The sequence below is a fragment of the Elephas maximus genome, chromosome 4 (assembly GCF_024166365.1).
Source record: "Elephas maximus indicus isolate mEleMax1 chromosome 4, mEleMax1 primary haplotype, whole genome shotgun sequence".
Classification (NCBI taxonomy): domain Eukaryota; kingdom Metazoa; phylum Chordata; class Mammalia; order Proboscidea; family Elephantidae; genus Elephas; species Elephas maximus.
In genome coordinates this window covers 151,622,498-151,648,973 of record NC_064822.1, presented here as the reverse complement: position 1 = coordinate 151,648,973, position 26,476 = coordinate 151,622,498, and the positions used below count along the sequence as shown (strand labels likewise).

The window sequence follows — 26,476 nt, the reverse complement described above, 5'->3', positions numbered from 1 at the left end:
ACGAAACACTGCCCGGTCCTGTGCCATCCTTACAATTGTTGTTATGCTTGAGCTCATTGTTGCAGCCACTGTGTCAATCCACCTCGTTGAGGGTCTTCCTCTTTTCTGCTGACCCTGTACTCTGCCAAGTATGATGTCCTTCTCCAGGGACTAATCCTTCCTGACAACATGTCCAAAGTATGTAAGACGCAGTCTCGCCATCCTTGCTTCTAAGGAACATTCTGGTTGTACTTCTTCTGAGACAGATTTGTTCGTTCTTTTGGCAGTCCATGGTACATTCAATATTCTTCGCCAACACCACAATTCAAAGGCGTCAACTCTTCTTCGGTCTTCCTTATTCATTGTCCAGCTTTCACATGCATATGATGCGATTGAAAATACCATGGCTTGGGTCAGGTGCATCTTAGTCTTCAGGGTGATATCTTTGCTCTTCAACACTTTGAAGAGGTCCTTTGCAGCAGATTTGCCCAATGCAGCGTATCTTTTGATTTCATGACTGGTGCTTCCATGGCTGTGGATTGTGGATCCAAGTAAAATGAAATCCTTGACAACTTCAATCTTTTCTCCGTTTATCATGATGTTGCTCATTGGTCCAGTTTTGAGGATTTTTGTTTTCTTTATGTTGAGGTGTAATCCATACTGAAGGCTGTAGTCTTTGATCTTCAGTAGTAAGGGCTTCAAGTCCTCTTCACTTTCAGCAAGCAAGGTTGTGTCATCTGCATAACGCAGGTTGTCAATGAGTCTTCCTCCAATCTTGATGCCCCGTTCTTCTTCATATAGTCCAGCTTCTCGGATTATTTGTTCAGCATACAGATTAAATAGCTATGGTGAAAGAATACAACCCTGACACACACCTTTCCTAACTTTAAACCAAGCAGTATCCCCTTGTTCTGTCCGAACAACTGCCTCTTGATCTATGTAAAGGTTCCTCATGAGCACAATTAAGTGTTCTGGAATTCCCATTCTTCGCAGTGTTATCCATAGTTCGTTATGATCCACACAAATGCCTTTGCATAATCAATAAAACACAGGTAAACATCCTTCTGGTATTCTCTGCCTTCAGCCAGGATCCATCTGACATCAGCAATGATATCCCTGGTTCCACGTCCTCTTTTGAAACTGGCCTGAATTTCTGGCAGTTCCCTGTCTATATACTGCTGCAGCCGTTTTTGAATGATCTTCAGCAGAATTTTGCTTGCGTGTGATATTAATGATATTGTTCTATAATTTCCACATTTGGTTTGATCACCTTTCTTGGGAATAGGCATAAATATGGATCTCTTCCAGTCAGTTGGCCAGGAATCTGTCTTCCATATTTCTTGGCATAGAGGAGTGAGCACCTCCAGCACTGCATCTGTTTGTTGAAACACCTCAATTGTTATTCCATCAGTTCCTGAAGCCTTGTTTTTCACCAATGCCTTCAGAGCAGCTTGGACTTCTTTGTTCAGTGGCATCAGTTCCTGATCATATGCCACCTCTTGAAATGGTTGAATATCGACTAATTCTTTTTGGTATAATGGCTCTGTGTATTCCTTCCATCTTCTTTTGATGCTTCCTGCATCATTTAACATTTTCCCGTTGGAATCCTTCACTGTTGCAACTCGAGGCTTGAATTTTTTCTTCAGTTCTTTCAGCTTGAGAAATGCCGAGCATGTTCTTCCCTTTTGGTTTTCCATCTCCAGCTCTTTGCACATGTCATTATAATACTTTACTTTGTCTTCTTGAGAGGCCCTTTGAAATCTTCTGTTCAGTTCTTTTACTTCATGAGTTCTTCTTTTTGCTTCAGCTGTTCGACGCTCAAGAGCAAGTTTGAGAGTCTGCTCTGACATCCACCTTGGTCTTTTCTTTCTTTCCTGTCTTTTCAGTGACCTCTTGCTTTCTTCATGGATGATGTCCTTGATGTCATTCCACAACTCATCTGGTCTTCGGTCACTAGTGTTCAATGCATCAAATCTGTTCTTCAGATGGTCTCTAAATTTAGGTGGGATTTTTTTTTTTTTTATATACTCAAGGTCATATTTTGGCTCTCGTGGATTTGCTCTGATTTTCTTCAGTTTCAGCTTGAACTTGCATATGAGCAATTGAAGGTGTGTTCCACAGTTGGCCCCGGCCTTATTCTGACTGATGATATTGAGCTTGTCCATCATCTCTTTCCACAGATGTAGTCAATTTGATTTCTTTTTGTTCCATCTGGCAAGGTCCATGTGTATAGTCGCTGTTTATGTTGGTGAAAGAAGGTATTTGCGATGAAGAAGTCATTGGTCTTGCAAAATTCTATCATTCGATCTCTGGCATTGTTTCTATCACCAAGGCCGTATTTTCCAACTACTGATCCTTCTTTGTTTCCAACTTTCACATTCCAATCGCCAGTAATTATCAATGCATCTTGATTGCATGTTCGATCAATTTCAGACTGCAGTAGCTGATAAAAATCTTCTATGTCTTCATCTTTGGCCCTAGTGGTTGGTGTGTAAATTTGAATAATAGTCGTATTAACTGGTCTTCCTTGTAGGCATATGGATATTATCCTATCACTGACAGCATTGTACTTCAGGATAGATCTTGAAATGTTCTTTTTGACGATGGATGTAACACCATACCTCTTCGAGTTGTCATTCCCAGCATAGTAGACTATATGATTGTCTGGTTCAAAATGTCCAATACCAGTCCATTTCAGCTCACTAATGCCTAGGATATCGATGTTTATGCGTTCCATTTCAGTTTTGACGATTTCCAATTTTCCTAGATTCATACTTCGTACATTCCAGATTCCGATTATTAACGGATGTTTGCAGCTGTTTCTTCTCATTTTGAGTCTTGCCACATCAGCAAATGAAGGTCCCGAAAGCTTTACTCCATCCACGTCATTAAGGTCGGCTCTACTTTCAGGAGGCACCTCTTCCCCAGTCATCGTTGAGTGCCTTCCAACCTGGGCGTCTCATTTTCCAGCACTATATCAGACAGTGTTCTGCTGCTATTCATAAGGTTTTCACTGGCTAATGCTTTTCAGAAGTAGACTGCCGGGTCCTTCTTCCTAGTCTGTCTTAGTCTGGAAGCTCAGCTGAAACCTGTCCACCGTGGGTGACCCTACTGGCATCTGAATACCGGTGGCATAGCTTCCAGCATCACAGCAACACACAAGCCCCCACAGTACGACAAACTGACAGACACGTGGGGGATGTCTACATATATATATATGTGTGTGTGTATATGTATATATATATATACATGTCTATTCAAGTATATTGTATCGTTTGTTCCAAGGCGTAACGTTCTTATTGTGATGTATAGCTCTAATGTTTTGGAACTGCTTCCTATCATCTGTTGACAGAAAATTCTAAGCCTTTGTTTAAAAAAAAATAGGGACTGTTTTTTGAAGAGGAAGGAGGGTGTAGTTAGCAGGAAGAATGTGTGTGGGGAGGAAGGAGGTTACGAAAGGGCGTCAGTATATACTGTCTAAGGCACACTAGTGATGCTTCTTGCAGTTGCTGCTTCATCCATTTTGAATCATTCTCTCCTATCTTTTTTCTGGTACTCAAGTAATTTGGGTCTTTCATTTTCTTTCTCTTGTATCCTTTGCAGAAATTTTAGACTAACTGTTATTGTTTGGCTACCTTGAAGCAATAAGCTTTAGCTATAAATAAGAAACACTGACAGTTTCTCCCAGTGGAGTTTATATTGTCTGTATAACCTAGAGGTGAGCAAAACTGGGATCCACCTAACATGATCAGTTATAATTGTATATTTTGGTGAAATATTATTATATCATATTGCCTTTTTGACTAATAAAAGATTATTTTCCTTAACTGAGAAATGCTGCTTTCATCTAAGAAATAATATTTTTCTTTTGTTGTGACATCAGTAATATATTTTCTACTTTTAGGGGACTTAGAAAATACGAGAGTGCTATTATGCTTTTGTTAACTTGTCTAATAACATTGTTAGAGTAATAAATTGGGTAAACAACCATACCAAGAAAAGGTTAAAATGTTTTCATCCGCTCAGATACTAGGTTTCTGATATAATCAGGCTTATTAATTCTCCAGGCATTGGAACGTTCTCTGTGCCACTAAATAGCATGAACTCCTTGGTTCTTATATGCATGTATGAGAACAATGTAAACATATTTAGACCACTGCATTGATAAAGCATCTTCAGAAATTAAAATCATAATAATTGAGCCTTATTAAATTTGAAGGAAAGCTCTTGAGACCGTCTTTTTAGTTTTAATATTATCTTAGTGTTTTATTAGGATTTAACTTACGTAAGTTGCAAATTGAGAATGTATAGCTTGATGAATTTTACATGTGTACAGCCATATATCCATATTTACTGCACTGCAGGAGGCTCCCTTTCTCCAAATCAGTTGCCACCTTTCAAAGGTAACTGCTACTCTGATCTCTCTATTACATAGGTTCGTTTTGTATTTCTTGACTTTATATAAGTAGAAATGTACACCTTGTCGTCTTTTATATTTGGATTCTTTTACCCAGTACTATTTGTGTGAGACAGATTTTTCTTTTGTGGAGCATGCTTTTGGTCTTATATCTAAAAAGTCATCACCAAACCGTTGACCACTTAAATTTTTTCCTATGTTATCTTCTAGAGCTTGTATAGTTGTGTGTCTGACATTTAAGTCTACGATCCATTTCAGGTCCTTTTCTGTGAAAGGTGTAAGGTCTGTGTCTAGATTCTTTTTTTTTTTTTTTTGGCTTGTGGATGTCTAGTTGTTCTAGCACCATTTGTGGTAAAGACTATCCTTTCTTCATTGATTTGTGTTTAATCCTTTGTTAAAGATCAGTTGACTGTATTTGTGTGAGTCTATTTCTGATGATCTCTGTTCTGTTCCACCGATCTGTTTATTCCTTCGTCAATACCACACTGTTTTGATCACTGTGGCTTTATATTAAGGCTCGGATTTAGGTAGTGTTAGTTCTCCATCTCTGTTCTTCTTCAGTAATGTGTTGGCTATTCTGGGTTTTTTTGGTGCCATTTTTAAGATGGTTATTGGAAACAAATATTTTATGTTAAGAAAAGGGTAGCTTGCATGGTAATGAATATGGAAATTACATATATAAATAATATTTAAAGCAATTATGAATATCCTGAAAAATAGGAGACTCTAAGGGATATAAAAACTGATTTCATGCATCTAAATATGATATATAGAAATAAATTATATTTGCACTGAATAACTCTAGAGGGTGGAGGTGAAGATTGTTATAAGTTAAAAGAAAATTAATTTTTGCTGAATATGAATTTTCTTGTAATTAGCTGCAATATACATGTATTTATATGTACTAATCAAAACATGATATTCACAGAGATGGGGACGTTATCACTGGGAAGTGTTTAAACAAAAGTGGACAAAAGGGATATTTTAGAGGATATTCCTTATTGAAAGATGGTTTTGTATAGCTTTCTGCCATTTTTGCCACTGACTAAGTTTTTTTCGTAGGCGGTGATTGTTATGTTCCACAGAGGATTATATTTCTTGGAGTAGATGAAAGTGAAGCTTTAACTCAAGAAAAAGAAATCACCACATCAAAGTGTTCAAGTACTAAAGGTAATAAATCATTCTATAATTTTGATTCATTTGTAACTTGAATAGATAAAGCTTGATTGTTGTATATACCAATGTAAGAAACAAGGCAATAAATCAAGATATACAATGAATAGGAGTCAGGAGCCCTCAGGTTTAGACCTGACTCTGTCACTAATTGTTTGAGCACCAGACTTTTTCTTAGCCTTATTTTTCTTTATCTGAAAAATTACATTGTTGAACTACATAGTCTCAAGAAAGCTTTCTAGCTCTAAAGTTATGGGTTCTTTTAAATCATAATACCAAATCCTTTTTAGTTTTTTTTCAAATTAAAATACTCAGTATGATGGAATTGTTAGAAAGCTTTGTTTGTAAACACTGAGAATATTAATCTTTGGACAGTGACTTCTTTGTTTTGTAATTGTTGCTAGCTATATCTGTAAATAGCCAAGAGATATGATAAAATATGTCCTTTATAGTTTTACCTGCTCTTACTGTGCTTAGAGTCCCCCAGCGGGTCCCATTCTGCTGGGCATCTCTCAGCCACAGACTAAAAGTATCACTGCCCTGTAATTGGGATGCAGCACATATCCTCCATCCAAATATTAACCAATAAGCACCAGCCACATGTTTAAATTTAAGTTAATTAAAATTCAATACAATGAAAAATTTAGTTCCTCAGTTGCACTAACCACATTCCAAATGCAATAGCCATGTATGACTAACGGCTACCATATTGGACAGCACAGATTTAGAATATTTCCATCACTGCAGAAAGCTCTATTGGACGGCCCAACTCCCTAGCATAAAACAAGCAGAAGTTGTCACGTTTAAAGTATCTTTGGGACCCCAATTTGTACAATTGCAGAACTGGCACATTTGATGTACAATTGGCTGTCTTTTAATTCTTTTGTGTGGAGTTATTAAAAATATTGTCATAATTATATCATTTACCCATTACATATAATGGCTGTAGTTATGGATTTTTAACATTTTGTTAGTGACAGTATTTGATGACCAATGCAGAAATTAGGGAATTTTAATAATGTATTCTAAAGACAAATATATATATATATACACACACCTATTTAGAAATGGGTGTGCCCATCATATAATGTTTGCAAAGTGAAATAGCAACTGAAATATTTCTTTTACTAATAGCGATATTTTATTTTCTTAATTTGCTTCAAAAGATAACAAGGACAGTCCTCATCCCAAGCGTTCCCTAACTACCCGACTAGTACCTACAACGCATGTATTAAATGCTACTGAGAATATCAGTATGAAGTGCAGAGAGGACCCCTTTTCAAGTGAGACATTAGCTCTATCACTTTTTGGCCTTAGATATATTTGTCTTATCATGGATTTGTTTGCTTATTTGAAATAGATTTTTAAAAAGAAAGAAAAAATGGTTTGAAAATTATTCAGGACTAAGACACAATATCCCTGTACTAACTCTGATGATGAATTTGTGATGTAGGTCCTAGTAAATTATGTGCTTTCCTACTTGTTTAACTTAAGTATTAAAATTAATAATCTACTACCTACTGGGAAGATTCATTAGTATAGCATTTTAAATTTCACCCATGGTGGAATACATTGACAACTTTTTAATTATATTTTGGATTCTCCATCTTGATTTGACTTCTTGACATTCAGTACACTGAGCTACTTCACTTAATACAACTAAGGCTCATGAATCTTCCTGCTTCCTCTCCTCCTTCCCTTTTTATTTCATTTATTGAACTCCTATAATATTCTTGGGTCCCTACTAAGCACTAAAGGGAACCATGATGGCTTACCCCCAGAAGCTCAGCTTAGTGGTGCTTGTTAAAAATATGGTTTCCAAATCCTAGGACTGGGAGCTTGAGAGTGAGGGTGGGGTGTGATAGTTGAAGAGGAGATAGTAAATCAGAGCTTCATTGAGAACTTAAAACTAAAACCGAGGCTAAGAGATAGGGCAAAAACAGTCAGTCCTGGTGGTGCAGTGGTTACTACGGCACGCTACAGCTGCTAATCAAAAGGTCGACTGTTCAGATCCACCAGCCACTCCTTGGAAACCCTGTGGAGCGGTCTATTCTGTCCTATAGGGTTGCTATCAGTTGGAATCGACTTGATGGCAATGGGTTTGGTTTTTATAGAGAGTTAAAGGAGCTCAGGTGGCACAGTAGTTAAGCACGTGGCTGCTAACTGAACAGTCATTAGATTGAACCCACCAGCTGCTCCACAGGAGAAAGATGTGGCAATTTGCTTCTGTAAAGAGTACAGCCTTGGAAACCCTATGGGGCAGTTTTACCCTGTCCCGTAGGGTCACTATGAGTCAGAATCTACTCAAGGGCAACATGTATAAAAATATATTCTACATTGTGCACTTGCTGTTCATTTTCTCTGTGCAGTAGTCACTTACAAACATTTAGGAGCCCAGCACTGAGAAATAATACCGAATGCTCCTTTTGACCAAATTACTTAAAGATTCTTTGGAGAAATATACCTTAGAAATTCTTGGAGAATTAAGGATACATAAAAAAAATCTCTTGGTGTAATAAAATATGAAAATGAGAAATGAATAATTTGTTGATCTGAGCACTTACAAATCCTAGTTGTTTAATCTTGTTTGACCAAACTATCTGTACACTCAACTTCTTAAAATTCTGAAAGAATAGTAAATTCACTAAGAGTATCTTGTATGAATCCAACTTTTTCTTTAGTAGTTTTGGATAAAAAAGTACAAAAAGATTTATGTTCAAAATAACAATTCTAAAATGACTTAATAATAGCGTAATAAGATTTATAATTATATTTGGAATGTAATTTTATATTCTTATAAAGTAATCCACACATTCTTTTGAAAGAGCAGGTTTTTTTGAGGAATGCTACTTAAAGTTTTCTCATCAGTCTATTTCCAGGATAGATATTTTCAACACTTAAAAATAAATGTTCTAGAAAGAAAAGTATTAGGGTTCTGCATTTATGTTTTTTCTCTTACTTGACATGTGAATGCACAGATATATAATTATCACCTACAGTGATTTTCAGATAAAAGCATCTCTTAAAAAACTGTAAAAATTTGTATCTTCTCTAAGTGAATGATGTCCAGCCAGTGAGGAAACCTCATTTTAAAGGTGTTAAAAAAAGGAAGTGGATTTATGATGAACCAAAGAACTTTCGAGGCTCAGGAATGCAGAGAGGTAAAGTGTCCCTGTATTTGTTATTTGTAAATTGTAACTTGAAAAGAGATTAAATATCAAATAATATTTTCTATCTGAAGAACAAAGCACTGGCATACAAACATAAGTGTTATTTTAGATGTCAGTCCAACTTCTATAAACTTAAACTTAATGTTTTTTTAGCTTACATTGCCTTCCATCATACTATCAAATGCTTCAAGTGCAATATGTTCTTTATGGTGTGAAACCAGCTTGTTTTGTCCCTCTCTCCCTCTTTTCTTTCTTTTACAGCAGTGCAGGCCCCAAATTCCAAAAATAAAGTGAGTTACCATCGAAACAATAAAAACCGAAATGCTGAGAACACATCCTATGTCCATGCTCAGAGAGACACTGTCAGGACTGTCTCATTGAATGCACCTCCCTGTAGCAGGGCCACAAATGGGTCTAGCAGTAAAGTTGATGTTAACAAGGAACCCAAACTCAACCCCTGTCCAGGTGAGCCTCTTTATGATGTAGTTTACTCTTGTCTGTGGTTTGCATTCCCATGGAATTTCCTGATGGCCTGGCTGGTCTTCATTGCTATCCACCTCCTCTTCATTTCTTAGGGCATCACCACTATAACATCTTAGAAAAGTAGTGAGAGGATTTCTTCCATGTGCGGGAGTGACATGATTTAAATGATTTAAAGGATATGGATAAGAAATCATGTTGGGCACAGATGACTTGATGTCCTGACTCCCTAGAGTTTTGTCTTAGAGCGCTGCACTTTGTTCCCCTGGCTAGCTTTATTTCACTTCTGGGGATTGTTTTTAAGTGGTTGACATTTTCTTGTTCCACTAACTGCATTGTTCAATTATCACTTTCAGGCTATTGCCTTGGCTTTTCTTTGGGCCTTCATGATTACTTTCTGAAAGGGTTAGTTTGGGGTTAACTGCTATCTTTTTGACACCCTGTCATCTATCCCACAATGCACAGATTGCTTATAAATCATTTCATCATGTAATAGGCAAAGTCATGGTATATGTCAGAAAGTACAAGGCCACAGGGAGGGGGGAACCAAATCATTTTCTTCCTTTCTCAGATGGATTTTGCTCTTTTGAGGCTGGGGTTTCAGTTCTCTGAACTTAACAGAGTACCATTTATTTTTCTATAATTTCATGTCTGTATGTTCCCACGTTCACACCTTAGTTATTTGAGTTCCTAGCGTTGTATACTTTTTGAAACATAAAAATTCTTTCTTAGATCCTTTCTTTTACAATTAAAGTAGAAGTTGGCTTTATTTTTTTCTACTCATTTTAGAATACAATGACATAGGGAGATTTTATATATATATATGTATTATACACACGGAAAGCTTGGTAGCGTAATGGTTAAGTGCTATGGCTGCTAACCAAAAGTTCGGCAGTTCGAATCCACCAGGCGCCCCTTGAAAACCTTGTAGGGCAGTTCTACTCTGTCCTGTAGGGTCGCTGTGAGTCAGAATTGACTCGACGGCAATGGGTTTGGGTTTTTTTGGTTTCATAATAAATATATCTATATGTGTTATATATACATATATAGATAATATATATAATATCTATATGTATATATAGATAAAATCTTAAATAATTGTAACATTGCAACCATAACCAGTACTATGAAAAAGAGGTGCTTGGTGCTAATGTATACATACCAGATTATAAACAAGGCTCTTTCCTGTGTCTTTAAGTCTTTAAGTAGAATTTGTAGGTAAATCAGAACGGCTACATACAGTTCTTATTTAGCCTTACTTTACTGCAGTGGTTAAGTGTTTGGCTGCTAACCAAAAGGACAGCAGTTTGAATCCCCCAGCCACTTCTTGGAAACCCTATGGGGCAGTTCTTCTATGTCCTATAGGGTCACTATGAGCCGGAATCAACTCGATGGCAACAGGTTTGGTTTTTGATTTTTTAGTGCAAGCAAAGGCTTGAAGCCTTTTTAATGATTTAAAAGCTGCAAGTGCAGCAAGTGAAGGTGATTGTAATGAAGAATTTGTTGCTAGTAGGGATTGGTTCAGTTGTTTCTTGAATGAGGACAAATTTACATAACATCATTAACCTGAGATATGCAGGTGACACAACTCTGCTTGCTGAAAGTGAAGAGGACTTGAAGCGCTTACTGTGAAGCTCAAAGACTGCAGTCCTCAGTATGGATTACACTTTAATATAAAGAAGACAAAATTCCTCACAAGTGGACCAATAAGCATGATAAGTGGAGAAAAGATTGAAGTTGTCAAGGATTTCATTTTACTTGGATCCACAATCAACACCCTTGGAAGCAGCAGTCAAGAAATCAAAGATCACATTGTGTTGGGCAAATTAGCTGCAAAAGACCTCTTTAAAGTGTTAAAAAGCAAAGATGTTACCTTAAGGACTAAAGTGCACCTGACCCAAACCGTGCTGTTTTCAGTCCCCTCATACGCATGCAAAAGCTGGAGAATGAATAAAAAAGACCAAAGAAGAATTGATGCCTTCAATTATGGTGTTGAAGAAGAATATTGTCTATACCACGGATTGCCAGAAGAACGAACAAATCTGTCTTGGAAGAAATACAGCCAGAATACTCATTAAAAGCAAGAACAGCAAGGCTTCGTCTCATGCTATCATGAGGGACCAGTCCCTGGAGAAGAACATCATGCTTGGTAAAATAGAGGATCAGCAAAGAAGAGGAAGATCCTCAGCGAGATGGATTGACACAGGGCTGCAACAGTGGGTTCAGGCATAACAATTGTAAGGATGGCACAGGACCAGGCAGTGTTTTGTTCTTTTGTACATAGGGTCACTATGAGTTGGAACCAACTTAACAGCACCTAACAAAATAACAACAAAGGGCAAGCATGAGTTGTCTGTAAGTTGGATGTTTGTAACCCTGGGACTGCCTATATATATATATACACATACTGCTCACTTATTGACTATTTTTGTTATCTGACATTTTACATTTACAGCGATAGTAAAAAATCTACTATTTGATTATTCTGCACATTAACAATGTACATCTGGCAGAAGCAAACACCAAGTTTCGAGGCGAGAATAACACTGGCTGTGTTGGTTATATGTGAACTTGGCTGGGCCATGATTCTTAGTAGTTTGGCAGCTCTGTAATGATATAATTTGGCAGTTATGTAATGATGTGATTTGGCAGTTATGAAATGTTGTGGTCATCCTCCATTTTTTTGCATTATGCTGATTTTCACATAATGACCTGGTCTTTGGAACTTAACCACGTCTGTAAGTGAGGAGTGTGTGTGTGTATGTGTGTGTATATACATGTAATTTTCTGTTCTGCATATATATGTTCATGATATTTTTCTTGTATCTAAGAATAGTATCAGTTTTTCTCTAAACAGCATTGTGTATAATGCAGTATCATATGCAGCAATTTTCATTTTAAACAATATGGTACTGTTTCATCAAAGTCTTGCTATTTGCTGTATTTTTTTTTTTCATTCAAGTACTGAGGAAATAATTGATATAAAAATTTGGCATATGATACTTATTTAGATGTAGTGTTCTTTCCATTAATAAAAATAGGATTTTTTTTTTCCATCTGCAAGAGACACTTTTAGTCCCTCAAAAAGCCTTTAATTTTTATGTGCTCCTAATTTTCCATGCATTTCCTATTTCTTTTTTTTCTTTTAATGTACATATGTGTATAATATAGCTTTTAATATTGAAATGTGTGTAGACTAAAAACATTTTGGACATTGTTGGGAGGATACACTGTGAAAAGTAAATCTCCCTCCTATAATAGGTCCTCGTTCCCTAATCTTAATTTGCAGAGGCAGTTACACTTACCAGTTTCTTATGCATTCTATACATATATTCTGTGAAGAGGGGATCATATATATACATATACAGCTCCCTCTTTTCATCTAACTGGAAGCCTGTACCTTTGACTTTTCACATAACTCTGTGATGGTTTCATATCGGCAGATATATTGTTTTAATGACTTTAGTATTACATTGCGTGGTGGTACTATAGTTTAACCAGGTTGTTTCTAACCTTTTGTCACTATATACTATATTACAGTGAATACTTTTGTGTCTTCTGGTCATGTGTTAATTTTACATTAAGGATAAATTCTTAAACAATTCTTAGGAATGAGAATTTTAATGGTAAGACCAAATTTAAATTTAAAGAGATTTACCAGTTTCAACAGTGTGAGACAATTAATAATTTCTTCACAACCTAGCATCTATGATTTTTCTGACCATTGCCTATCTGATAGTTGAAAAATGCTATCACGTTGCTCCTTTTATTTTTTTTTTTAACGTGAGTGAGGTTGAGCCTTTTCTTAAATTTAACATTATTTATATTTTTTTCTATTAACTGGCCATTCAAGTACTTTGTGAATTTTTCCTGTTAGTTCATTGACTCTTTTGTTATTAAATTGTAAAAAAAAAATTTTGTGTTGATAAAAATATCATTTTGTCATTTACACACTCTTTCATTCATTTGAAAAATACATTCTAAAGGCCTACTTTGTGCCAGGTACCATATAGTAGGTACTAGTGTTGCAAACATGATTTCTTTCTTTGTGGAGTTCCTGTTGTGATAGGAAAGACAAATATTAATCAATAATCACTCAAACAAATATAAAATTGTATCTGTAACCTGTACTGTGAAAAAGGGGTCATGGGTACTATGAAAGAGGTACTTGGTGCTATGAAAGGTAATTTGGTCTAATCCAAGACATTGTCAGGGAAGGGTGCTTGAGGAGAAGTGATCTTTGAGCTGGTGTCTGAACATTGAATAGAAGTTATATAATTAAAGTAAAGAATGTGCTGGACACAGGAACCAAAATGTGAACATGCTGTGTGAGAGATGACAATGTGGTGAATATGGAGGACCGAAAGTAAGCTAGTGTGGCTGTGGTGGTAAAGCTGAGGGAACCACGGGTGGTGCACATGGTTAACATGGTCAGCTGCTAACAAAATTGTTGGAGGCCCCTTGGAAGAAAGTCCTGGTGATCTACTTTTGAAAAATCATCCATTGAAAATCATATGGAGCACAGCTCTATTCTGATGCACATGGGGTCGCCATGAGTTAGAACTGACTCCATGGCAACCACTTTTTTTTTTTTTTTTTAATGTGAGTGTAATATGAAGAAAGAGAGAGAGAAAGACTATGTAAGACAAATCTAGAGTTATGTGTTTAATCTGGAGGTAATAAGAAGGCATTGAAATGGTTGGTGACATGGCTGGATTTTCATTTTAAAAAGATAGCCCTGGCTGCTTCTTTGAAGAATAGTTTGGAAGTAGAGAAGTTCACATACACGTAGATAAGGAGACTATCCCATCGATATTTAGAGGCAAAATCCATAAGATTTGGAGAGGGAAAGGGAGAAAATCAGGGATGACTCCCTGGTTCTGGATATGCCACTGTGATGAGAAAGACTGGAAAAGATCTAGATTTTGAGGGGGGAAGTTATCAGTTTCTTGGGTGTTTGCATTGAAAATACAATGAACACAGAAAAAAACTAAACAAAACCTATTACTTTCAAGTTGATCCTGACTCATGGTGACTCATATAGGAGAGGTAAAATAGGCTATTGGATGGATGGGTTAGGAACTCAGCTCAGAAACCTGGCTGGAAATATGCAGATGTACAGATAACATTTTATAGGTGACATTGCTTGGAAAGAGTATACAGTAAGAATAACACCTGGGCAAACTTCTTTCCTTCCTTCCTTTTCAAGGTTTGTCTTTGAAGGGAGAAGGTGAGATACATGGTAAAAATTGGAAAGGGGTGAAGAAGTACAGTGTGTAGTTTGTTTGTTTTGGTAGAGGGAAAGAGTTAAACATATTGAGAGCCAGAGGAAGGTTTTAGGCAAGAGGGATAGGTTGAAAATGGAAGAGAAAATGGATAATCAATAGTGCAAGGTTCTGAGAAGGCAGGAGGATATAGAAGCCAAAGCACAGTGAGGCAATTAACCTTAAGTGGATGATAGAACTTTTGTTACAACAAGTGAGGAGGAAGCAGGCAGACGTAGATTTCTCTGTTTGGTATCAGGAATGTGAGGACATTCCCATCTGATGACTTCGTAATGGAAAGAGTTAAATTCTTCTGCTGAGAGTCAAGGAGGGATGAGGGGAAGTAGGATGAAAGGCATTTGAGAAGAACGGAAGATTGAGGTATTTGTTATGGAGAATGAAATATTAAGTTGATCAGACAATATACTAAGATTACTACTGGGCAATATCGAAGGTCCATGTAAGGTGGGGGATCGTGAATTTATAGTGGAATCAAGATGCCTGGTTTTATGATTTTTTTTTATTCCAGCAACTCTGGGCTTCCTGGATTCAGGCCTGGAAGTTGGGGATCAGTAGATTTATCTGAGGCTTATCCAAATGGGTGTGAGGAGAAGATAAAATGCTTTCAAAATATGGTGAAACCTAAGTTGAATATTTTGATCAATTTAGGCCTAATTATGCCATGATAATATAAGAAACCCAAAAAGCTTGCTAGCTTACAACAACAACATATGGTGTCTCTTATATTCTGCACCACTTATCCTCACTTGAAGTCTGTGCTGATAGAGTAGCACCTATCTGGGACGCCACGGGTCTCTTGGTACAGGGAAGAAAGAATATGGAAAAACAATGTGATGGCCCTTGTGGCTTCTTCTTAGCAATGGTACACTCACTTTTGATCATGTTACACTGAACAAAGTAAGGCACATGGATACTGCTGAGTTCAGCAGAGGAGGATGTATAATCTCACAGACGGAGGTGGGTACCTCAAGTCAAATGACTGAGTCTGACGTGACATAAAGAGGTGGGACAGTATAGTCATCCCTCAGGGACGGGCAGTACATAATTTGAATAATGACACAATCAACCACAATAGATACGTGTGAATGAAAAATAAGAAGGGGAAGGGGGCTGATGGAGCAGGAGAAAGCAGAGGGTCAATTAATTTTTATATCTTGAAAAAGTTGAAGAACAATTGTTGTGGAAATAGTTGAACAAAGAAGGCAGAAGGAAAAGAAATGTTGAGAGCAGGATATTTAAATTAGTGATTTTGGAAGCTTGTGTGGTTGCTAGCTGCCATTGAGTCGAAGCCCAACTCAAGGCAACCCCTTGCACAACTGGACGGAAAGGTGCCTGGTCCTGCACCATCCCCATGATCAGCTGGACATCAGACTGTTGTGATCCAAAGGGTTTTTATTGGCTGGTTTTTGGAAGCAGATCACCAGGCCGTTTTTCTTTGTCTGTCTTAGTCTGGAAGTTCCCCTGAAACCTGTTCAGCATCATACCAACACACAAGCCTCCACTGACGGATGGTGTGGCTGCAGTTGAGGTGCATTTGCCAGAAATCAAGCCTGGATCTCCTGCATAGAGGGAAAGATTCTACCCTTTACCTTAGTTACTAGAAATGACAAAGTCCAAAGTGTGGAAAAGTGGCTTGGGATGATGGTTTCTGGAGGTGAGAAGGCTGAAAAACAAAGAGGTTATGGTGTTTAATGGGGATGTCCAGAGGTATGGTAAGGTCTATGGTGGAAGAAAGAAATGGAATCAGGCAACAAAGTCATCAATGCATGTGGAAGACCTAAAAGTTTGCTGTTGTTATTGCTAGGTGCCATTGAGTTGGTTCTGACGCATAGCTACCCTGTGTACAACAGAACAAAACACTGTCTGGTCCTGCGCTGTCCTCAAAATCGTTGCTATGCTTGAGCCCATCGTTGCAGACAGCCACTGTGTCAACCCATCTTGTTGAGGGTCTTTCTTTTTTTCTCCGACCCTTTACTTTACCAAGCGTGATGTCCTTCTCCAGGGACTGGTTCCTCCTGATAACATGTCCAAAGTACATGAGCTGAAGTCTCGCCATTCTTGATTCTAAGAAGTGTTCTGGCTGTACTTCTTCCAAGACAGATTTGTTTTGTTCTCCTGGCAGTCCATGGTATATTGAATATTTTTAGCCAACACCGTAATTCAAAGGTGTCGATTCTTGTTTGGTCTTCTTTGTTCATTGTCCAGCTTTCACATGCATATGATTGAAAATAACATGGTTTGAGTCAGGCACACTTTAGTCCTTAAAGTGACATCTTTGATTTTCAACACTTTGAAAAAGTCTTTTGCAGCAGATTTGTCCAATGCGATATGTTGTTTGATTTCTCAACTGCTGCCTCAATGGATGTTAACTGTGAATCCAAGTAAAATGAAATCCTTGACAACTTTAATCTTTTCTCCATTTTATCATAAGGTTGCTTATTGGTCCAGTTATGAGAATTTTGGTTTTCTTTATAATAAGGTGCAATCCATACTGAAGGCTGTAGTCTTTGATATTAATCAGTGAGTGCTTCACTTCCTCTTCACTTTCAGCAAGCAAGGTTGTGTCATCTGCATATTGCAGGTTGTTAACAAGTCTTCTGATGCCATGTTCTTCTTATAGTGCAGCTTTTTTTCTAGGATTACTCGCTCACCATACAGATTGAATAAGTATGGTGAAAGAATACAACCCGGATCCACACATATCCTGATTTTAAACCATGCAGTATCCCCTTGTTCCATTCAAATGACTGCCTCTTGGTCTAAGTACAGGTTCCTCATGAGCATAATTAAGAATCCTGGGGTTCCCATTTTTCGCAATGTTATCCATAATTTGTTATGATCCACACAGTTGAATACCTTTGCATAGTCAATAAAATACAGGTGAACATCTTTCTCATATTTTCTGCTTTCAGCCAAGACTCATCTGACATCAGCAGTGATATCATGTGAAATGATGTCATTAAAAAAAGTTTGCTAAATGACAGCAGTGAAATGTAGGAGAGGGTTGTCTAGCTTACTGGTGACATATGCTTTAAAGGAGCAGGTATTTTACAAGAACTGGTCTGGAAGTGGCAGTGGGAAGGAAGGAAACATCTGTTTCATCTTCCCATCCTGGGGTAAGAAAAAATAAACAGCCATTACCTGATGGAGCTACAGAGGAGAGCTAAATATCAGTTAGGGCAAGAAATGAAGGAAACTATGAAAGCACTTTGTTTGCCATAATTATTACAAACATTTTTCCTGGATAGTCTGATTTTGCACTTTGTTTATGCTGATTACATTATTTTCTCCTGTAGAAATTTTCAGTCAAATTATTCAGATTTCTCTCATGTCTTAGTTATATGTCTTGCTTACAAAGGTATTATCCACTTAAAGATTTAAAATAAACAAGAAACAAAGTCCAAGATGTTTTTCTTGTAATACTTTTAATGCTTTCTGTATACTTCTCATTTTTTCACACAGCATATGAAAAAGACATGTAATCATGACTTATAGTTTAGTAACAATAATTTTTACTGCTTCAGTAATGACATTCTTAAGGATATTCTTACGTGAGACTAGCTTTTTTTATTATTTTACTGTCATTGCATAGCTGTGATGAATACAATGATTCTAGAACAGTTTGGTGCTGATGTCTAGATTTGTGCTGAGATACCAGCAGTTTTACTCACTGTTGCTTTTGCACCATTAGTGCAAATGTCAACACAGAGAAAAACACAAGTAAATTTACAGTGTTCCTATGGACTGCATTTTTTTTTACGGATTGCACTTTGAGAACTGCAGCTACATAATATATTTAAAAACAAAATATAATGTTGTCCAATAACAGTTCAAATGTAGAGATTTCAGAGGTAAGCAGGCATTTAAGGAACAGGTTTGTACATAAATTCTTTGGTTTCCTCAAGCAGTGAGTTCAGTATGCCAGAGCCATCACTGTGTTCATGGGAGTCACTTCAGATAAAGAATAGGGAATTGGGCTACACATATAGGATTGGTTTTGTTTTTTATCACTATAAACATTCGAATTGTATGTAAAATCATGGCAAAGCAAAGCAATGCAATATTTCGATCACGTCCAGATATCACAGCTTTTTGCTAGCTCAGCCTCATGGGAGAGAGCCTTATTTGAGGAACTGAACAGCCAATTAAGAGACCTATAACTGTGTTCACTGATAACTTAAATGATCTTAATAAACTGACTTGTATCCGTGATGCTTCCTTCAGCTTTGAAATGGTAAAATGAATTACTTAGAGAATAGCTTAACCCATAGGGTGGTTTATAACTTTGAAACACCCTTAGCATATTTTTTTAAAGTTATAAAATATTTAATTCCAGTTTCCTCTTTTTTTTTTTCCCTCAGACAAACATATGTCAGCATCTTATAATGGTTCAGCCTGGCGGAAAAGAATTCCTTTTTCAAAAACATATTCAAAAACTGAAAAGATATATACAGGTAAATATTTAGTAGTTATTTTAATGTTACGAAGTTCTGAAAACAAAACGTTTTTAAGTTCAAAGGACATTTTAGAAAACTTTAAAATGAATAAAATTTTCAAGATATATATGCACACTTAGTTACTTGGAATTTAGTAGGATTTTTGTCTGTTAGCAATTTAGTTTTTATTTTGTTTTATTGTGTTTCTCTTCACCAGTTTTATGACTTACCAGAGATCTTTTCGTATTTTTCTCTCCTCGTGAACAAGCATAACAGTTGCAACAATTATGTAATGTGTTAAGATGCATTCTTTGCTGAACTACAAATTGTATCAGATGTATAAAATTATAAATCTTTGTCATTGAATTGTACTTATGTAGATATTGTTGAATTTGTGTATGTCCTGTTGTGTATATTCTCAACAAAAATAAAATAAGTTATATTTTAAAATGTTACACACACACATGAAATATCATTTAACTAAAAAAAAAAAAAAAACCCCTATATTTCCACATAAAATATTAAAGCCCTACCACGTAGATCTTAGAGCCCTAGTGACACAGTGGTTAAGATCTTGGGTGCTAACCAAACGGTTGGTAGTTTGAATCTACCAGCTGCTTCTCGGAAACCCTGTGGGGCAGTTCTAACCTGTCCTGTCGGGTCGCAATGAGTCAGAATTGACTCGATGGTAACATTTTTTTTTCTTAACCACATTTATCTTTGACAGATATTAGCTAGTATAGGCTGACAGAGCTCCCAAGATGAAGTTGTCAGTTCAGGAGTTTTGGAGTTACTGTGTTCTCTGCCATGTTGTACCCTGTGCTCTGGGAAGTTACGGGGACCTTGGGAACCTACCCAGAGCAGAGACTTACAGTAGACTGAACCTCAGATTGCTCTTTTGATTGAAGCTTGTTGCCTTTTCCCAGTCTGTCCTGGGCTGGATGAGTAGGTTTAGAAAACCACAGAGAATGAAATGGTTTCAGATACTTGTCAGAAAACCGAACCTATCTGAAAAAGTGCCAGATAGGGAGGTCATACCTAAATCAATAGCTTAGTACTTTCAGAATGATCTGAAATCCCTGAACATCTGCAAATTCCAGAATGAACCAAAACAGGTTCTAGATTAGAAACTTTCCCATTTCCAAACAACAGCTGATCATCTTCTAAAGCAGTGTCTCTCTAAACCTTTTTGACTGCAGTTGTGACTGAGTGTGCATACCTATGTATGTGTTTATATACTGAAGTCAACTTTTTCTTTCCCACCCCGCCATTTCCCACATCATACTCTACTACAGTAGAACTCTGCTACAGTGTTATCTGACTATATTTTCTCTTAACTTTGGGCATATTTGAACATGCAGTTGCACTTAATTTTAGGGGGAGGAGGTGAAGAGTAGACAAAAATCCTGGAGCAGAACTAGAAATTATTGAGTCACAGCTTTTCTCCCGTGGTTTCCTTGTGGCCAAGATGATATTTGGAGCATTAAAGGATGTGCACCTCTCTCCTGTCCCTGTCCTAGTGACTGCACTTGTATATCAGAAGCCTTCTGCCTTCCTATCCTAGATAAAGAATCACAGAAGGATGTGGAAGAAGGAGGAGTGACTTCAGAACTTGCAATATGTACCATCCATGTCTGGCACAGAAAAGTTTGATGGGGGATGTGAGCTGGCAAAACTGCTTTTTTCTTCAAATCTGGGAATTGAGGAAGAGGGTGTGGAGAGTCAGCAATAGACCAGATTCAGTGTGGAGCCATTTATTCAGTATTAATTCCCTTCTCCCCACACCTCTGTCCGTTTGTCATACGGTGGTGGCTTGTGTTGTTGTTGTGATGCTGGAAGCTATGCCACCAGTGTTTAAAATACCAGCAGGGTCACACATGATGGCTGTGCTTCAGCTGAGCTTCCAGACTAAGACTATGAAAAAAGACCTGGCAGTCTACCTCTGAAAAAATTAGCTAGTGAAAACCTTATGAATAGCAGCTGAACACTGTTGATATAGTGCTGGAAGATGAGCCCCTCAGGTTGAGAGGCACTCAAAATATGACTGGGGAAGAGCTGCCTCCTGGAAGTAGAGTTGACCCTAATGAGGTGGATAGAGTCAAGCTTTTCGGACCTTCATTTGCTGATATGGCACAACTCAAATTGAGAAGAAACAGCTACAAACATCCATTAGTAATAGGAATGTGCAATGTACGAAGTATGAATCTAGGAAAATCGGAAGCCATCAAAAAGGATATGAAACATGTAAAAATCTATATCCTAGGCATTGGTGAGATGAAATGAGCTGATATTGGCTGTTTTGAATCGGACAATCATATAGAATACTATGCTGGGAATGCCAAAATGAAGTGGCATCGCATTCATTTTCAAAAAGAACATTTCAATATCTATCCTGAAGTATAATACTCTCAGTGATAGGATAATATTCATATGTCTACCGGGAAGACCAGTTAATACTACTATTATTTAAATTTCCACACCAAAAACTAATGCGAAAGGTGAGGAACTTAAAGATTTTTACCAACTTCTGTAGTCTGAATTTGATAAAACATGCAGTGACGTTCCATTGATAATTGCTGATGATTGGAATGCAAAAGTTGAAAAAAAGAAGAAGGAACAGTAGTTGGGAAATACAGCCTTGGTGATAGAAATGATGCGAAGATCACATGATAGAATTTTGCAAGACCAATGGTTTCTTCATTGCAAATGCTTTTTTTCACCAACATAAACAGCAACTACACATGTGGACCTCACCAGATGGAATACATAGGAATCGAATTGACTACATCTGTGGAACGAGATGAGGGAAAAGATCAATGTCATCATCAGAACAAAGCCAGGGGCCAACTATGGAACAGACCACTGGGGAACAGGCCATTAATTGTTCATATGCAAGCTCAAGTTGAAGCTGAAGAAAATTAGAACAAGTCCACGGGAGCCAAAGTATACCTTGAGTGTATTCCACGTGAATTTAGAGACCATCTCAAAAATAGATTTGACTCATTAAACACTCATGACCTAAGACCAGAAAGAATTGTGGAATGATGTGAAGGACATCGTATACAAAGAAAGCAAGAGGTCATTAAAAAGATAAGAAAAGACCAAAATGGAGGTCAGAAGAGACTCTGAAACTTACTTTTGAACAGAGTAGCTAAAGCAAAAGGAAGAAATGATGAAGTAAAAGTGCTGAACAGAATATTTCAAAAGGTGGCTCAAGAAGACAAAGTAAAGTATTAGAATGAAATGTGCAAAGACCTAGAGTTAGAAAACCAAAAGGGAAGGGCACAATCAGCATTTTTCAAGCAGAAAGAACTGAAGAGAAAATTCAAGCCTCAAGCTGCAATATTGAAGTATTCTTCAGGGAAAATATTTAATGACTCAGGATGCATCAAAAGAAGATGGAAGGAATACATAGCATTACTGTACCAAAGAGTATTTGTTGATGTTCAGCCATTTCAGGAGGTAGCATATTGTTAAGAACTGATAGTACTTAAGGAAGAGATCCAAGCTGCACTGAAGGCATTGGCAAAAAAAAAAAAAGACTCCAGGAACTGGTGGAATACCAATTGAGATGGTTTAACAAATGGATGGAGTGCTGGAAGCACTCACTTATCTATGTAAAGAAATTTAGAAAACAGCTACCTGGCCAACCAGCTGGTAGAGATTCATATTTGTGCCTATTCAAAAGAAAGATGATCCAACAGGATGTGGAAGTTATCAAACAATACCATTAATACCAGACACATGTAAAATTTTGCTGAAGATCATCAAAAATGGTTGCAGCAGTACAGAAATTCAAGCTGGATTCAGAAGAGAACATGGCATGAGTGACGTCACTGCTGATGCAGATAGGTGTTGGCTGAAAGCAAAGAATACCTGAAAGATGTTTAGCTGTGTTTTATTGACTATGCAAAGGCATTCAACTGTGTGGATCATAACAAATTAAGGATAACATTACGAAGAATGAGGATTTCCAGACACTTAATTGTGCTTAGACCAAGAGGTAGACATAGACCAAGAGGCAGTCATTCAAACAGAATAAGGGGACACTGTGTGATTTAAAATTGGGATATGTGTGGATCAGGGTTGTATCCTTTCACCATACCTATTCAGTCCATATGCTGAGCAAATATCCTAGAAGCTGGACTAAGTGAAAAAAAATCTGGCGTCAGGATTGGAGGAAGCCTTATTAACAACCTGCAATATGCAGATGATACAACCTTGCTTGCCGAAGAGGACTCGAACCACTTACTGAGGAAGATCAAAAGCCACAGCCTCCAGTATGGATTACACCTTACCATAAAGACAACAAAAATCCTCACAACTTGACCAATAAACAGCATCATGATAAACAGAGAAAAGGTTGATGTTGTCAAGGATTTCATTTTACTTGGATCCACAATCAATGCTCATGGAAGCAGTAGTTGAGAAATCAGAGGATGCGTTGCATTGGGCACATCTACTGTAAAAGCCCTCTTTAAAGTTTTAATTAAAAAGCAAAGATGCTATTTTGAGGACTGAGGTGCACCTGACCCAAGCCATGGTGTTTTCCATCACCTCATATGCGTGCGAAAGCTGGACAATGAGTAAAGAAGACTGAAGAATAATTGATGCCTTTGAATTATGGTGTTGACAAAGAATATTGAATATACCATGGACTGTGAGAAGAACAGAAACCCTGGTGGAGTAGTAGTTAAGAGCTACGGCTTCTAACTAAAAAGCTGGCAGTTTGATTCCACCAGGTACTCCTTGGGAACCCTATGGGGCAGTTCTCCTCTGTCCTATAGGGTCACTATGAACTGGAATTGACTTGACAGCAAAGGGTTTGGTTCGGTTTTTTTTGGTGAGAAGATCAAACAAATCTGTCTTGGAAGAAATAAAGTGAAAATGCTCCTTAGAAGCAAGGATGGCAAGACTTTGTCTCACATGCTTTGGACATGTTGTCAGGAGAGACTGGTCCCTGGAGAACAACATCTTGCCTGGCAAAGTAGAGGGTCCTCAGAAAAGAGGAAGACCCTCGATGAGATGGACTGACACAGTGGCTGCAACAGTGGGCTCAAGCATAACAATTGTGAGAATGGTGCAGGCTCAGTGTTTTCTTCTGTTGTACATAGGGTCGCTATGAGTTGGAACCTATTTGATGGCACCTAACAAGCCCCTTCCATCCCTCTTCTCCCACCACTACCAGCTATGCCAAGTACCAGGGCATATGGATCAATGATAGAATTCCCCCAGAAATTTGGAAGAATCTGAGTATGTGGAGGATCTATTTTCCAGATCCAACGTAGAGGCAAAAATTTTGGGGAGAATTTCCCAGTGCCATCTGGTGAAGGGATTGAGAGGAGGTGAAGTCATGTCTAGACATGAGAGGGCTAGAGAAAGTTTCTTAAATTTTCCAGGCTTTAACGTTATATGGGAGAGCATGAGACATTCCTGTAAGCCTCAATTAAGAACTCCAGGAAGAGAGGACCAGCAAGTCTACACAAGGTCTTTTGGGTGGGCATTAGGAAGATGGCTTTGTGGTTGGATCCTATAGGTGGAGGACTCAGTGGCAATCTCTGTAGATTTCCTTTGCCAGAGAGCCTAGTAGAAAAAAGGTAGTGTTCACTGATCAAACCCTTGGTATGGACTATGGTCTGAGGACCAGCAGCAATGACACCTGGAATCTTGTTAGAAGAAATCTCTATCTCAGACCTACTGAATCAGAATCTTTAACAATACTCTTAGGTGATTGGGATGTACATTAAAGCTTGAGAAATCTTAGACTAGGTTATTTGGGCTACCATTCAGCTAGAATTAGAGCCCAGCACAGGACCCAGACATAGTAAGATTGTTGAAACGATATTTTCTTTCTGGCTACCCTACAGCAGCAACCCCTTTGGGATCAACAGCAGGGAGGTAGGAGAGAAAGAAAAACATGAGAAAGAATTTTAAATCTGAATACGACTGAAATTATAAATGTGAAGTAAGAAATCACTGAACTGGACTGAGTTTATGTGCAAAGGACTAGGTTAAGTTTTCTACATCAGGAAAAATGGGGACTTAGAGTAAAGAAATGAAATAGAGTCATAACAAAATGAAGCTAACTTTCTTATTTACCCAAGCTTTTGACTGAGATTTCTAATTCCTAAACTCTTATCCTTTCTGATTATTGTTGCCATCACCAGAATAGGAAGAGAAAGATTAACGTGTGTTTTCTCCTCCTCACGTTCCTGTTGGGGCACAGAGCATCAATTTTGGCCTTTCCCTGTGGACAGATAGGCTGATGGAGGGACAGAGGCAAGCTGCCACTAGCCTATTTCTCCAAGGTGCTAGAAGCCAAAGCCACAGAAGTGTGAATGGTTAAGAAGAGCCTTTTGGAATAAAGCTGCTGCATGCTGTGCTAGTTTTCTAGGGCTGCCCCATCAACTGGGTGACTTATAAAAACAGACTTTTATTATCTCAAATAAAGTTCTGGAAGCTAGAAATTTGAAATCAGGGTGCTGGCCATGTTGATTTTTTCTGACAGCGCTGAGATAGAATCTGTTCCATGCCTCTTTCCCAACTTATGGTGATGGCTGGTGATCTTTGATGATCCTTGGCTTGTAGATTCATCACACATGGCTATCTTACCTCTGTGTTTCTGCCTCCATGTCTCTTCTCTTTTATAAGAACACCACTTATCTTGGACTAGGACTCACCCTACTGTAGTATGACCTCATGTTAATTCAACTGATAACATCTTCAAAGACCTTATTTCCAAACAAGGTCAGCCTCACAGGTACAGGGGGTTAAGACTTCAACATGTCTTCTTAGGGGACACAATTCAGTCCATAACAGATGCCATGAGGACGATGTAATAGAAAATGAAATGCAAGTGTGGGAATCAAGGGGCAAGAGCTAGAGGGGACTAGAGATAGGGATATAGCTGGTGGGCTTGGAGGCACTTGTCTCCATTGGATGGATATTTATTCTGGGTGCTCCACAGTAGAGCCTTACATATAGTATTTATTTCAGTCCTTTCCACCCCTTTGCCTAAATCCAAAGCAAGATAAGGATCTGAAAGAAGCAGAATTAATTAGTTGGAGTGGTATTTTTGAAAATTTATGAATTAAAAAGATAAGCTTAGTTTTTGTTTTGCCTTTAGATTTATGATACATAATTACCAAAAGAACTGTGAAATGATGGTGCCCTGAAGAATACTGAGAAAGAAAATTGAAATAAATATTTTGTGCTTTTTATTATTAGAGCCAAGAAGAAATGGGAGCAAGTAAACATGGAGGTTGAGAGAAGAGAAAAATGAGAAAAGAGAAAAGTGCCAGACATCATCTGACTTACAATCAAAAATGAAAATTCAAAGAATGAGATATTCAAGTACTCCATACTATACACTGGATAGCCAAAGATGATAAAATGCAAATTCTGAAAATAGGATGCAGGAAGTACATTGTGCTCTTTCAAAACTGATAAAAATGCAAATTACAAACAGCTGCCTGTGTATTTATGTAGGCCTGGAATTCATTCGATGCATTGCCACAAATGTTTAATAAAATTTAA

General features: G+C 37.6%; 1 protein-coding gene across 1 annotated transcript in view; it reads left to right on the top strand.

Annotated features, from left to right (window-relative positions):
* C4H12orf50 (chromosome 4 C12orf50 homolog) overlaps positions 1 to 26,209 on the top strand; it is a 41,339-nt gene extending 15,130 nt beyond the window's left edge. The window contains exons 7-11 of the mRNA XM_049881588.1: positions 5,459 to 5,566; positions 8,626 to 8,730; positions 9,001 to 9,204; positions 18,866 to 18,958; positions 26,168 to 26,209. Coding sequence (XP_049737545.1) covers positions 5,459 to 5,566; positions 8,626 to 8,730; positions 9,001 to 9,204; positions 18,866 to 18,958; positions 26,168 to 26,193 — 536 coding nt within the window. The 3' untranslated portion in view covers positions 26,194 to 26,209. The remainder of the gene's footprint in view (positions 1 to 5,458; positions 5,567 to 8,625; positions 8,731 to 9,000; positions 9,205 to 18,865; positions 18,959 to 26,167) is intronic.
* Positions 26,210 to 26,476: the final 267 nt, after the last annotated feature.